At 37.7% G+C, this 13,630-nt stretch overlaps 1 protein-coding gene across 1 annotated transcript; it reads left to right on the top strand.

The window, feature by feature from the left end:
• The first annotated feature begins 141 nt into the window (after nucleotides 1-141).
• Nucleotides 142-13,423, top strand: LOC103721192 (LRR receptor kinase BAK1-like). The gene is made up of 11 exons (XM_008811286.6): nucleotides 142-711; nucleotides 2,288-2,420; nucleotides 2,524-2,595; nucleotides 6,911-7,054; nucleotides 9,429-9,500; nucleotides 9,621-9,692; nucleotides 9,785-9,894; nucleotides 10,498-10,632; nucleotides 10,708-11,049; nucleotides 11,827-12,221; nucleotides 12,947-13,423. Exons 1-11 carry the CDS (start codon nucleotides 633-635, stop codon nucleotides 13,259-13,261), a joined length of 1,869 nt encoding a protein of 622 aa, XP_008809508.3. The 5' UTR covers nucleotides 142-632; the 3' UTR covers nucleotides 13,262-13,423.
• Nucleotides 13,424-13,630: the final 207 nt, after the last annotated feature.

Below are 13,630 nucleotides of genomic sequence, written 5' to 3'. Positions count from 1 at the left end.
GCACCTGCACGGGCTTTCCGCAGCTCGCCTGTATGACAGGCGAACAGCTCTTATTGGTAACGTGGCACGTCTCCACCGATTGATACTAGATGGGTCCCACATTTCAACTTATAGAAGCTTACCACGTCACCTGTAAAGCATGTTTCATGTACGAGAGGAGACAGCAGTGGCGCTCCCCCCCTCCGGCCTCCGCATGCCAGGCCCCTACCCCTCTAAACCCCCGCTCAAGCCGATCAGAAAGACAACAAAAAGATATCCGCGATTTTTCTCAAAGAGGAGAGCGAGCGAGCGAGCGAGCGAGAGAGAGAGAGGGAGATTCGTGATGGTTTAAAGAGAAGAAAGAAGGGGAAGAAAGGGGGAAGAGAGAGAGAGAGAGAGGAAGGGGAATAAAGGGTGAGGGGCTCGAATCTTCTTCGGATCGCTTTCGAATCTCTAATCAGTTGGGCATTGATAGATTCGAGCTCCGATTCGGATCGGACCGGAGGTCTTCTGGGCGGAAATGGTGGGGCATAGGGGGGTCTGCTAAGGGTCGGAAGGCGGTGGGGTTGTTGGAAGGAAGAGGGGGTGGTGGGATTTCGATGGATCTGGTGGATTAGTGGTGAGTTTTGGGAGGAAGGTTGGCGGCCGTGGAAATGGACTTGATTGTGCCGTGGTTTCTATGGCTGGTCCTGGTGTTCCACCCCTTCGGTAGGGTGCTTGCCAACACGGAAGGTACAGTCTTGGCCTTTTGATCTTCTGATGCTGTCCCCCTGCTGTGATCGTTGCCTTTAATCCTTTGATTGGTCGAAACGATGAGTGGAAAAGGATCTGGAAACTTGTTGTAGTTTAAATTATGCTAGCAGTTAGATATCTATATCTACGTCTGTTTTTGCTTGAGAGATTTTGGGCTGAGTGGATTTTCTGAGAAAGGTGGTATTTGATCCATTTAGCTAGAGGTGCTTTGGTTTCACCATGAATTTCTAAGCTGATAGTTTAGATAGCTCTATGTTTTCTTTTTTCTTATTGTTTCAGCATCCTAATTTTTCTTAGGCATAAAATTGGTAAGCTAGGACGCTGAAAGCTAAGTGCTTCGACCGTGTTGTTGGCTATTAGAACTTAAGACCCTGGTGGACCGTAAAGGCTAGTAATTGACTTTGTTAGGGAAGTTGTGCTATTAGACTTCAAAAAGGATTTGATTTATAGGTTTTTGAGCTTCAGCAAGGGGAATTTTATTCCCCTTTCCTTCCTTGCAAAGCGAGTCATGGCAATGATAATTCTTTCACTGGATATTGTAATTTTGTGCTACGTGTGCTTTTGTCCTGCAGGATTTGCCTTTTTTTCCCCTCAGATCATGAGGTGAAATATGTTAACATATGACATATATTTGATTGTGTAATTCAGTTCCTAGATCTCTTTAAATGGTTTTTATTGATAAAAATGCTATTTGTTAGACCAGTTTGTGATCGCATAACTTTATGTGAAACTTCCCCAATTTGAAGCTTTCAGGAATTTGGTGGGTGTTGGAGACCATATGAAGTTAGAGTAGCTGTTGAGAAAGGCTCGGTGTGACGTAATGACCTCAAAGTTGCACTTTTCTTTGGGGTGTTATGTGATTGATTCGTCCCTTTAGTGACTTAAAGAAAATTTTATATGAAATAATAAGAAGGCATGAAATTTTGTATGGTCCAGAATTTTGCACAGTAAGAATCTAGCCAAGCAAGATGAGCCTGGTGTACATGAAAACACTAAAGTGGGTCTGTTGTAAAAGTAGGACAGGTAGGGGGAAGAATGGGTCTATTAGAGGTTGCATATTAGTGATCTAGGAGTTGCGTCTGTTTAAAACAGAGTGATAGGAAGTATGAGGAAGATTTCATTATGCATTGGTAAAGACTGGTGCTCATATTTGTGGAAAGGGCAGAAAAGAAATGGGAAGACCAAAAATTACATAATGGAGATATAGAAATGAAAAATCCTGCGGTGATGCAAGATGTAGTCCTTAAGGAAGTGATATCTAAGAAGTGTTCACTAAGCTGACTCCATATAGTTGAGACAAGGCTTGGTACTAGTTATAGTTATGAATTATAATTTCATTATATCCTTTTATCCAGTCAATCTTCAGATGCACTTTTTTTTTATTATTACATTTTTTTATTCCAGCAGTACATTGTCTACTTAAAAAAGGTGTATTCAATTTTTTTACTACTTAACCTGTTTTTGGTCTACTTTTTCATGCATATATTTTTCTTATAATTCGTAACATTTTTTTAATTAGTTCCTGATGAATATTGCTTTTCTTTTCCCTCAACAGGTGATGCTTTGCATAGTTTACGGGCCAACCTCAATGATCCGAATAATGTGCTGCAAAGTTGGGATCCAACTCTGGTCAATCCATGCACATGGTTCCATGTTACATGTAACAATGACAATAGTGTTATTAGAGTGTAAGTGAATGCATCTCTATCTGCACATCATATAACATATGTGACAGTCTTTTTATTTGTTCAATGCTTATTGTATTTATTGCTTTCTTTGTTTTTACCCCAGTGATCTTGGAAATGCAGCGTTATCTGGTACGTTGGTCCCGCAGCTTGGTCAGCTGAAAAACCTGCAATACTTGTAAGTTCTCGATTGTAGTGGGGAATCTCCTGTGGTTCATTGATTGTTGAATAATGCATGAAGCGTAGATTGTTGAATAAAACATGAAGCATTGGTTGTTGAATAACACATGAAGCAGTTTAGTTAGATTGCATTTGCATTCTTGCATAATTCAAGATAACCCTGGACCATATATTCTGCAAAATAATGTACCAATGTCTATAAGGCAATCTTAGGCATGCAGCTTCTTTTTTCTTTATTTTTATACGGACAATATTATTGAATGGTGAAAAGAATGCGAAGAAGAGGTGGAGCTGCAAATCTAGTTCCAATTGTCAAGAGTCAACAATGTTGTTTTCCTTCTGCCTGACATCTTGCCAGGGCATTTACCATCTTGTTTCATCTAGAAGGCATTGCTCAAATTAATAGCATGGTTTGAGTATCCATCTCTTATTTCATCAAATAGCACTAGCTAATCTCTGTGGTCCATTTGGACCACTGATCCAAGCAATATTCAACATGTGTGTTATGTAAAACGGGCCCAAGAGATGTTTATTGCATTTTTAAGTCACTACCATATTATGGTGATATATTGATATGTTTTTTATGTGCTTTTATTGTAATACATCTCGAACTCTTAATAACATATTTACGAGTTTAATGGGCTAAACATGTCTGCCACATTGAGCCGACCCGGTGCGAAACCGGGTCGGTTCACTATTTTTTTCGGTTCCGGCCTCGAACCAGCCGGAACCGACACCGAACCGGCCGAAAAGGGTTCGAACCTTCCAGAATCGGCCGGTTCCGTTCAAACTCGGTGCGAACTGGCCGGTTCGCACCGAGTCGACCTGGTTCTAAACCGGGTCTCCTCTTTTGACTTGTCTGATGCATTATTTGTTGTTGGGACGATTCACACCGAGTTGACCCGGTTCTAAATCGGATTCTCTTTTGACTTGTCTGAGGAATTATTTGTTGTCGGAAAGGTTCAGAAAGATCTTTCCAACAACAATTGAAAGCGGCGGAGAGGTTTCCGCCGCTCTCCCTTCTCAACAATTCAAAAATCACACCGATTCAGCAGTTCAGAAGGAAGATCCAAGCCTAAATAAGGTGTGCTTCCTCTTTCCTATCTTATTTCCTCATTTTGTATGGAGCTTGAAAAAATAGCTCGAAAATTGCAAAATAAGAGGAGGTCCTATCAAAATTTTTGATTTGAATTTGATTTTATTATATGTTGTAGATCTATGGATGATCTACACAATGACATAAAAATTTTTATTTTTTGGATTATATATAGTTTTTTAAAATTAAAAATATAGTTTTGGTATGTCAACGCTGATGATCTGCTTATCAACGAGAGGCATCGCCACTCGACCTGATTTTAGATATTGGTATGTATGTTGTACTTTAAATTTATTTAATTGATTATATTATTTTATAATTTTTATGTTGCTACTTGATTTGAGGATCTTTTATGTTGTTCCTTGGAGCATACAACATCTCACTAATCATTGTATGATTTGTATCATTTTCAAACAGTAAGATGCATCATTTAGGTTAAATCGGAATCATAGAAACATCAAAAAAACATAAAAAATTATCAAAAAAAATTAAATTAGACTTAAAATTATTGAAAAAGATCAAAAAGAGTGATTACCAATTAAATTTTTTTGAAAACTCCAAAAAAAATGGGTGTGCCGGTACGGACCTGGCACGCCCTACCTGTACCGATACACGGTACGGTACCAAACTGGTACTGACCCGTATCTGCCGCCGACCGGTATGGATTCCGGTACTGGTTCGACAGATCTTGGGCCAAACTAAGATCATCTTGATTTTTTGACGCATTTATTTCTACAGTTATTTCATGCAATTAATTTATATTTCTAGGAGAAGTTGGATTCTGTAACTATGCTTGTTCCTATTATCGTAATTCTAGTTAATTAGTTTTACATGCATAACTGGAAACCATTGTATGCAAGCACGTGAGACTATAGAATGGTAAGATATCCATCATTCACTGGCCTTTGAAATATCAAGCAAAAGATAGAGAAGAAAAATTATTATTCCCCATAGAGGTTCATGCTATTCTGCCTATAGGGAATCTCATAAAATAATATATAACTAATTTTTATATTACCCCTCATAAAATAATTTGTTTGCATGCTAATCAAGATATTTATTATGGAAATTTAATTAGCAGTCCTTGCTCTTTCTAACATAAAGCAAATTGGCCTAATTCCTGGTGTTGTCCTGTTACAATATTTGGCACAATGTTAAGTGGTATTATAACAGAATTCCCGGTATCTATGGAAAAGAAGTTTTTAGGACCCAATCCTGTTTAATTTACAAGCATAAAGCAATGTATATTGAGTTATCAGAAAATGTGTCGAAAATTATGTGCTGTTTTCTTCTGGTCCTAGGACATGTTTGGTATTGCTTATCTGCTTTTCCCGTTAGAAGCATACGCGCAGGGGCTTATTTTGAGAGTTCAGTAGAGCTGTAGTAGCAACGGGACTAGTAGCTAGCTCCAATCTTGTAGAGAGCTGTCCTTTCAATAGGAACATCACAATGTTCAAACACGGATTGGATTGATGAAGAAGACACATCAACATCAGACTAGTGCTTTTACAGCTTTTAAAGCAACCAAGCACTTCTCAACAAAATAAGTGTTTGATAACATTATATGAGAAGTGCTTGTACAAGAAGAAAAGTTAAAAAACCACTTTTTAGGAGAAGCTAGAAAACCTAGCTTCCATCTTTTGCTCTTCTTATAAAGCAGAAGCAGCACTAGCCACGCCCCTAGAGTGCTTGGAAGTGCAGAAACAACCACATAAAATGTTTATATGTGTATATGTATGCATACATATTGCATATTTACTTTACCTTGGATCATATCAACTTACTTTTCGTGATGTGCGTGTCAATTGACTTGACCATAAAATGCAATTTTGGGCTGTATCCTTAACCTTTGGTGAAAACTGGCTGTGTTATATCTTGTAATGATGCAAGCCACTCCGTTATATTTTGCTATGAAGGTTTATGATGTTTTGATCATGTATTCCTAATTCCTCCACTAACTCAACATGTTGAGTCCTTTTGCAACTCTATGCTTAAACAAGAGATTAGATATACATTGTCTTATTTGTTATTGGTGCAGGTTGGCATCATAAGTTGTAGGAGGATCAATTGCTTTACTAACTATTGGAAAGTTCCAACAGTAGAGCATGAATGATTTCAGTTGACTCTTTGAAAAGTTAGTAGAGTAAGAAGGAAAGGCTGGGAAAAAGCGAAAGGAAAACCAAAGAATCCAATTATACTTTTCATGGAACAAAAAATAGTACTGAATTTCATGTTTCTCACAAATTTTGCATCATTTCATGTACATATCAGACCATAAAAACAATTCTTTAAACAATTCTATGACATCCAATCATATCAATAACATGGTAACCCCACTAAGCCTCCTTAGTTTTTCTAAAACCACACCTAAACACATATAGACACACACACACACACATATGTATATATCCTGAACTCCTTACCTGATCTACTAACCAAACTTTGACCCACTTGACAAAGTTGGTTGTAGTTTGAATCCATTCTTGGAACTAATATGTTAAAATCTGGGAGCAGGCATGAGATCTACATAGTGAAAGATAAACATAATACTTCTCCAGCTCAAAGTGGCACCAGGGAAGAGAGTGGTAGAACAAGTGAGATTGCAATTTGGGAATGGGATCAACACCATGATAAGCAATTCTTACTTCTAAGCTAAATACATGCTTAGAAAGTACACTGACATGATATAGCAATGAACTTCTCATTATGATGATATGGCAGAATAAAAAAGCGGGCGGGAATCATAAATCTGTGTAGGCATGTTGCTTGAGGCAAGTTTCTTGTGTGCACTACATGATAAATTTACATTTTTAAAAATTATTGAATTTTCAGGAACTAGAGATGTATTGCCATGCATGTTGCCAATCTATAATAGCTTCAATAGGCATGCCAATAGTCCTATGTTGTCCACACCTGTGTGCTCCTGATGCGTTTAGGACTTCAGCACAAAATGTGAAAGCTTTTCACATGATAAAATGTATATATCTCTCTTGCTGTTCTCCAACGTTGGTCTCCTGTATTTATCATAAGATTTGTATTTTTTATTGTAAGGCATCTATTTCTTGGCATGAATTTCTCTTCTCATTTCAACTATAAATTTTCTAGATTTTTTTGGTCAATATTTATGTTAGAACCTAAAGATCACAGTCTCTTGAAATTTTCCTCATCTTATTATTTTCAATATAAGTAGTTGAGCTCACAATATTTTTCATGACAGGGAACTTTATAGCAATAAAATTAGTGGAACAATTCCTAGTGACCTGGGAAATCTGACAAACCTGGTGAGCTTGGATCTGTACTTAAACAGTTTCACTGGGGACATACCTGACTCGCTGGGAAATCTTTCAAAACTCCGTTTCCTGTAAGAATTTCATTCTTTATGTTTCTGTTCTACAGTCATTGTAGTTTATTTCTTTTTTTTTTTTATCATTATAGTGTCGGTTTTAAATGCTTAATTACTGCCATATCATTTGATCATCTTTTTTTTTTTAGGATTTGTAATAGAGAACTATTTATGAGCATCAACTGCCTAGTCTGGGTCAATGTTACCCTTTAATTACTGCAGATGTTCTTTTTAGATCATGATATTCAGAAGACAAACAACTTGCTTTACCAAATTGATCTTGATGATAAAGTGCATTGCCATCTGCTTGTTTGAGCTTAGTTTTTGTTGGATTACCTACAAGGTATTCTACTATTGATTCGGAAAACTTCATTTAAATGAGCTTTACCACTTTTGCAAATTATTGGCCATGATTAATGCACCATAACAATCGGTCCTTATGCTGGGATGTGTATGAATTCCAAATCTTTTTTTTCTTTGTTCTTGTAGAAGCATCCCACTTTAATTTCTGGTTACTTATGTCCTATTTTGACAATGCATCGACCAATTTATGTGGGAATATTTTCATATAAAAAGCCTTATGTCATATGAGGTTTGCACTGCAGCTGGATATCATAATCTGTTCCTGTATCTTCATTGACATTCTTGTTTCCAAGTGCTTCATTGCAATCTTCTTCCACCTTTATGTTCTGTAGAAGGCTTGTTAATGGTGATTTATTTTTCCTTCCCTGGGCATTGGGGTGTTTTTTTTTCTGGGTGCGGATGGGGACGGGGGAGTTGGTGCTGGCATCTGGTGACATTCTCATAAATGCAGAACTTGATTGCTAGTTGATTGTATGATGAAAATAGATGTATTGTCATGTGCTATTCTTTGCACATTTTTGTTGTGATCATCAAGGACATGCCTCAAATCGCAGCAGCAAAGTTTTAAGCAAATGAGGTTTATCACATGTTGGTCTTCCTAAATGGTTTGCCCGAAGCCTTTATGGGCCTTATCTCTATAAATATCCGATAAATGAACTACTTCTTAAAAGTAAATAAGAGTACGGTTATGTCATATTTGTCAATAACATAGTGTTGCCAATATTTTATCAGATGATTATAGGTTTAATATCAAATCCAAAATTATGGGGAAAGCTTTATGACGAGGGGTTAAAATTGATACAGCTAAAGAAAGTTGATAAAATGCAATTTTATTGAATTTAGTGAAATTAGAATAGTCAAAAATCATGCTAGAAGATACCCTAAGGCAGTCATCTTTTCAATTTCAGATTAATTTTACCAAAGGGAAAGATACTCGAGACATATCAAATGATTTCTTTTTTCTTTTGTTGGGGGTGGGTTGGGGGTTGTGGTTTGGGTTTGGGGGTGATGGTGGTGGTGGTTGGTATTGGGGTTGGGCTGCGTTTGGGGTGATATGTGATTGACACATGCCTTCATTGGCATGAGGGAAGATGTTTACAGTGCCACAATAGGGTAATCTATGTTTCACGATAAAAGGTCTAAGGCAATAAAGAGGGTGTTTTTGAGAGCCTCACAGAGATGAGAATGTTGCAGCTGATGCATTTGTAAACCAAGAAGAAGAGGTCTCTGAGACAGTATGGTATGCTGTGGGAATTTCAGTGTCATGTTACTGTCTTATTTCTTATCTCTATTTTAGATTCCAATAGTTTGATATTTTATAGTAGGTATTTTGGTGTTAAAAGGAGAAAGTTTAAAAATAAAGTTAAAAGATGAAAATGAGGAAAAAATCATGACCTTAGAGCATTTTACTTAAATTTAGAAATTTCTAGGCCCATGATTTGGAGATTTTGTAAACTCTTAGCTTACTTCAAACACCAAATTATTTAAAATAACGACTTGTAGTTTCAGAAATCAGAAACGGTTGCATAATATTAGTTTTTTCTAATACATCCAGACAGATAGTTAAGGTAGCATAGGAGTTACCAACAACGTGGACAAGCAAATAAGTGGAAAATGGAGGAAAAGTCAAAGCCAGATATGACTAAAGTTTCTTTTGAGAAACAGCTTTGACTAAAGTTGTATCAAAGGATTTGAAAAGGTTGTTTTAATAGTTGTATGGATAATTAGCAAGAGCATCTTTCACAAGGGGGAAAATAGGATAATTATAAACATAACTGTTATGTTTATAATTATAAATAAATTTATATTATTTTCTCTATGTAGCATAAAAGTATTTTCTTTATTCAATTTCATATTTCCTTTTCTGCAAAGGACTTGAATCAAAAATAGGAAAAAGCATAAAATTAACGATAAAATGATAATTAGTCATGGTGTTGCAAATCAATTATTTATTCGTTGTTCTTTGTATATATGTGTTGAACATCCATATTTATAATTTCTTGATTCTTGAATTTTTTTGGAAGGATAGCCGGCTTAACAACAATAGTCTGTCGGGTGTTATCCCTCAATCATTAACTACCATCGGTGCTCTCCAAGTTCTGTAAGTCACTCTGTCCTTTATATCATTCAATAGTCTATCCCATTATTTTTTTCTTTTGCAGAAGTGTTCTTTTTTAACTACATGAACTAGAATGAATAATGTTTTATGATAAACATATAGGGATCTGTCGAACAACAAACTCAGAGGACTTGTTCCATCAAATGGCTCTTTTTCACTGTTCACCCCCATCAGGTTTTTCACAGATAAATCTTCTCAACTAGTTGGGCTTTCTGTGGCTTGAGTGGGATTACTCGAACACTGACCATGGAGACTTAATCTTGCAGTTTTGCTAACAACCCTCAATTATGTGGCCCGGCTACCACAACACCTTGTCCGGGTTCTCCTCCATTTTCTCCACCGCCTCCATACAATCCAACACCAGTCTCATCACCAGGTTTAACTGTCGTATGATTATTCTGTTTATGATGTGAAATTCTTGCAAGAAAGATCTGGTTAACTCTTTTTTTTTCTGCTGTGCAACTTTACTTTTGTTTTTAATGATCATGCTACATAAGACAATAATCCACATTATTGTAATCCTAAATGCTCTGTTCAGCAGAAATTGGCCTACAAAATAATTTCATTTATAATCAGATCTTGGTGGGAGTCGCACAAAGCAAGAGTTAATTCATCTCTGCCATTGGCCATTTGCGAAAGTGTTAGGCATTTACATTTGGTTTTAGTTTGAAATGGTAGTCTTTTAGTTTTGATTCTTACAATGGGCATATGGGGTGTTTAAAATGAGCTATTCGACCCTCATGTTTATTCCCTTTATTAGTTTTGATTATTACAATGGGCATATGGGATGTTCAAAATGAGCTATCTGATCCTCATGTTTATTCCCTTTAATTTTGACCTAATTCATCGTAGGAAGCCTCCTTAAGTTACATGCATTACACTGCTTTCTGATATTGCATTTTACTGATATTTGGACTGGCTAAATGGTAGAAAATTATGAAGTGACTTCATAGTACATCTGCTTCTGTTATTTCAACAGGAAAGAGTGTCTCTAGCACAGGAGCAATTGCTGGGGGGGTTGCTGCAGGTGCTGCTTTGTTGTTTGCTGCACCAGCAATTGGATTTGCATGGTGGCGTCGCCGTAAACCACAAGAACATTTCTTTGATGTAGCTGGTTAGTACTATCCTGAATGTTAATATATTTAAACATAAAAGTATGATATGATTTTCTTAAATTTTTCTTGCACAGCTGAGGAGGACCCCGAAGTTCATCTGGGCCAGCTTAAAAAGTTTACTTTGCGAGATCTGCAAGTTGCAACTGATGGTTTTAGCAATAAGAACATTCTGGGAAGAGGAGGGTTTGGAAAGGTCTATAAAGGACGACTTACAGATGGTTCATTAGTGGCAGTAAAAAGACTAAAAGAAGAGCGAACACCAGGTGGGGAACTTCAGTTTCAGACAGAAGTTGAGATGATTAGCATGGCTGTACATCGAAACTTGCTCCGTCTACGTGGGTTTTGCATGACACCAACAGAGCGGTTGCTTGTCTATCCCTACATGGCTAATGGAAGTGTTGCATCATGCTTGAGGGGTACTTTGTTATCCTTCTATTGTTTATCTGTTTTATGTCATGCATGCCTTTTGGACTTCCTGCACTTAGTTTCCTTTTCGCAGTCACTAGTGGAGGCAAATGAGCACTTAAGGAACTCTCCTTATTTCCCTTTTATTAAATGCTTTAGAGAAACTATTTTCTACTTATTTGTGCCCACACAGCATGCACAAGCAACAAACGTGGACGTTTGCTCATTCATCTAGACATGCACACACTTGCACATATACACATCTAAGGGTTTGTATTCAGTGCTAGTGTGAGGATCCATGCAGGCATATTTAGCCCACATCGGCTATGTATTGGGTAGATCTTGTGTATTTATACAAAGTCAAAAAATTTAAATAATATCTTCCGGCTAGCTTTTTTAGATAAGATCCTAGATTATGACAAATGATATCAGAGTGGACCCAACCCATAGCCTATGTGGACTAGAGGACATTGCAGCAACGGGCCCATTAGAGCTAACCACGGGCCAATCGTAGTGCTTGTGATTAGATTTGAATAGATTTGAACCATTAGCCTGGTGAGAATGCCAAGGCTTAAAAGAGGGAGTATGTGAGGATCCATAAGGGTGTGTATTTAGTTTCACATCGACTATGCACTGAATAGATCTTGGGTACTTATACAAGCCTAAGGAACCCAGATAATATCTTGTGGCTAGCCTTTTTGGGTGATGTCGTATATTTTGATGGTTTTAGCAATTCTGGTGTTTTTAGTCATCCAAAGTGTTCTAAGTCTTCCACTGGTAATCTGCAGAGAGGCCTCCATCTGAACCACCACTTCCTTGGCCAACTCGAAGAAGAATTGCGCTGGGTTCTGCAAGAGGACTGTCTTATTTGCATGATCATTGTGATCCAAAGATTATTCATCGTGATGTCAAAGCTGCAAATATTTTATTGGATGAAGAGTATGAGGCGGTTGTTGGAGACTTTGGCTTGGCCAAACTTATGGACTACAAGGATACCCATGTAACAACAGCAGTCCGTGGAACGATTGGGCACATTGCTCCAGAGTATCTATCCACAGGAAAGTCTTCGGAGAAGACTGATGTTTTTGGGTATGGAATCATGCTTCTTGAGCTCATTACAGGACAAAGGGCATTTGATCTTGCTCGTCTCGCAAATGATGATGACGTAATGTTGCTTGACTGGGTAAGCACTGTTCTTGCATATGATATAGTAGCTTCTTGAATGCTTCCTGAATTTACTTGGATGGTTTCCTTCAAGGATTAGGTTTTAAAAGTTTGAGCAATTATCGGTAACCGTGACAAGTTGTCTATCAATTTTGATTTCAATCAGTTTTTCCACTGAATTTTTCATGGTTAGCATGTGACGTTTGAGATTTGGGAGTTCATTTAGAAACCTTTTTAAGCATGTTGTTAGGTTCTGAAGTGAACACTGTTAAGATTAAATCACCTATTTATTATTTAATTGTCAATTGAAATTTAGTGAAGCAATGCCTAAATCTTGGAACTTGGTCGATAACAGAGTATTGTGAGGAAAAAAAATCCCATTTTAACTGAGGTATATAATACATCATCTATTCTCTGTCTGAAAAAGTTGTGAAATTAATGCCTGAATGTGAAAGTTCATACATTTTGACCGTCCTGAGGATCCGGGATTTGTAGAAATATCAGATGTTCTATGGTGCTTATATTCTAAGACTGGAAGTTGAGCTCATGGGAGGGCATGAAGCTACAGATGCTGAGAATGGACTCCATATCTCTGCAATAGAAATCTCTGAGACTTGATGCACTATTCACGTTTTATATTGTGGAAAACTAGAAGGAAAAGATAACCATTAATCATGCTTAATCTTTATGAAACTGCAGTTGGTGGTCAGCTTGATTTACTTGTATCTTGTCTTCTGCTCACAGGTGAAAGGACTCCTGAAGGAGAAAAGGCTGGAAATGTTGGTTGACCCTGATCTACAGAACGAATATGTAGAATCTGAGGTGGAGTCACTCATACAGGTTGCTCTGCTCTGCACACAGGGCTCCCCAATGGATCGGCCAAAAATGTCAGAGGTGGTCAGAATGCTTGAAGGTGATGGGCTTGCCGAGAGATGGGAGGAATGGCAGCAAGTGGAGGTGGTACACCAGGAGATGGAGATGACCCCAACCCGTGGCTCTGAATGGATTGTTGACTCTACCGACAACCTTCATGCAGTTGAATTGTCAGGTCCAAGGTGACCGTCAAAGTGCATTTAAAAGATATTGTTTACAGCTTCTTCCCCCCTTGTTTCTTCTTTAAGCTCATTCTGTATCCAAGTGAAATCCATCTATGTGCATATGAATCTATGGGGCCATTGTATCATCTTCAGCAATTTATTGATTGTTAAGTGCTTTCTTTTCCCTTTTCTATTCTGCATTAGCAACCTTCTTGCAGGAGGCAAATTGCCGGCCTTGCAAGAAACCACCAATTTCCATATCAACAAAGCTCCTGTTCGTGATGCATATTGAGAGCATTTTGTACTCCGATGGGTGATGAATGTCAACTTATGGCGACGCGTAACAAACTTGTTCATAAGCTTAAGTACCGAGCAGTGTCGTAGGAAGGCC

The sequence above is a fragment of the Phoenix dactylifera genome, chromosome 7, assembly GCF_051530095.1.
Source record: "Phoenix dactylifera cultivar Ajwa chromosome 7, Ajwa_hap1_PhDact_Kaust_v1.1, whole genome shotgun sequence".
Classification (NCBI taxonomy): domain Eukaryota; kingdom Viridiplantae; phylum Streptophyta; class Magnoliopsida; order Arecales; family Arecaceae; genus Phoenix; species Phoenix dactylifera.
Note: the sequence above shows the minus strand (reverse complement) of the source record. Positions and strands in the feature narration are given on the sequence as shown.

Coding starts and splice junctions, on each gene's coding strand:
- LOC103721192 (XM_008811286.6), top strand. CDS start 633: ATGGACTTGATTGTGCCGTGGTTTCTATGGCTGGTCCTGGTGTTCCAC. Junction 712..2,287: donor GGTGCTTGCCAACACGGAAG/GTACAGTCTTGG, acceptor TTCCCTCAACAG/GTGATGCTTTGCATAGTTTA. Junction 9,501..9,620: donor ATCGGTGCTCTCCAAGTTCT/GTAAGTCACTCT, acceptor ATAAACATATAG/GGATCTGTCGAACAACAAAC.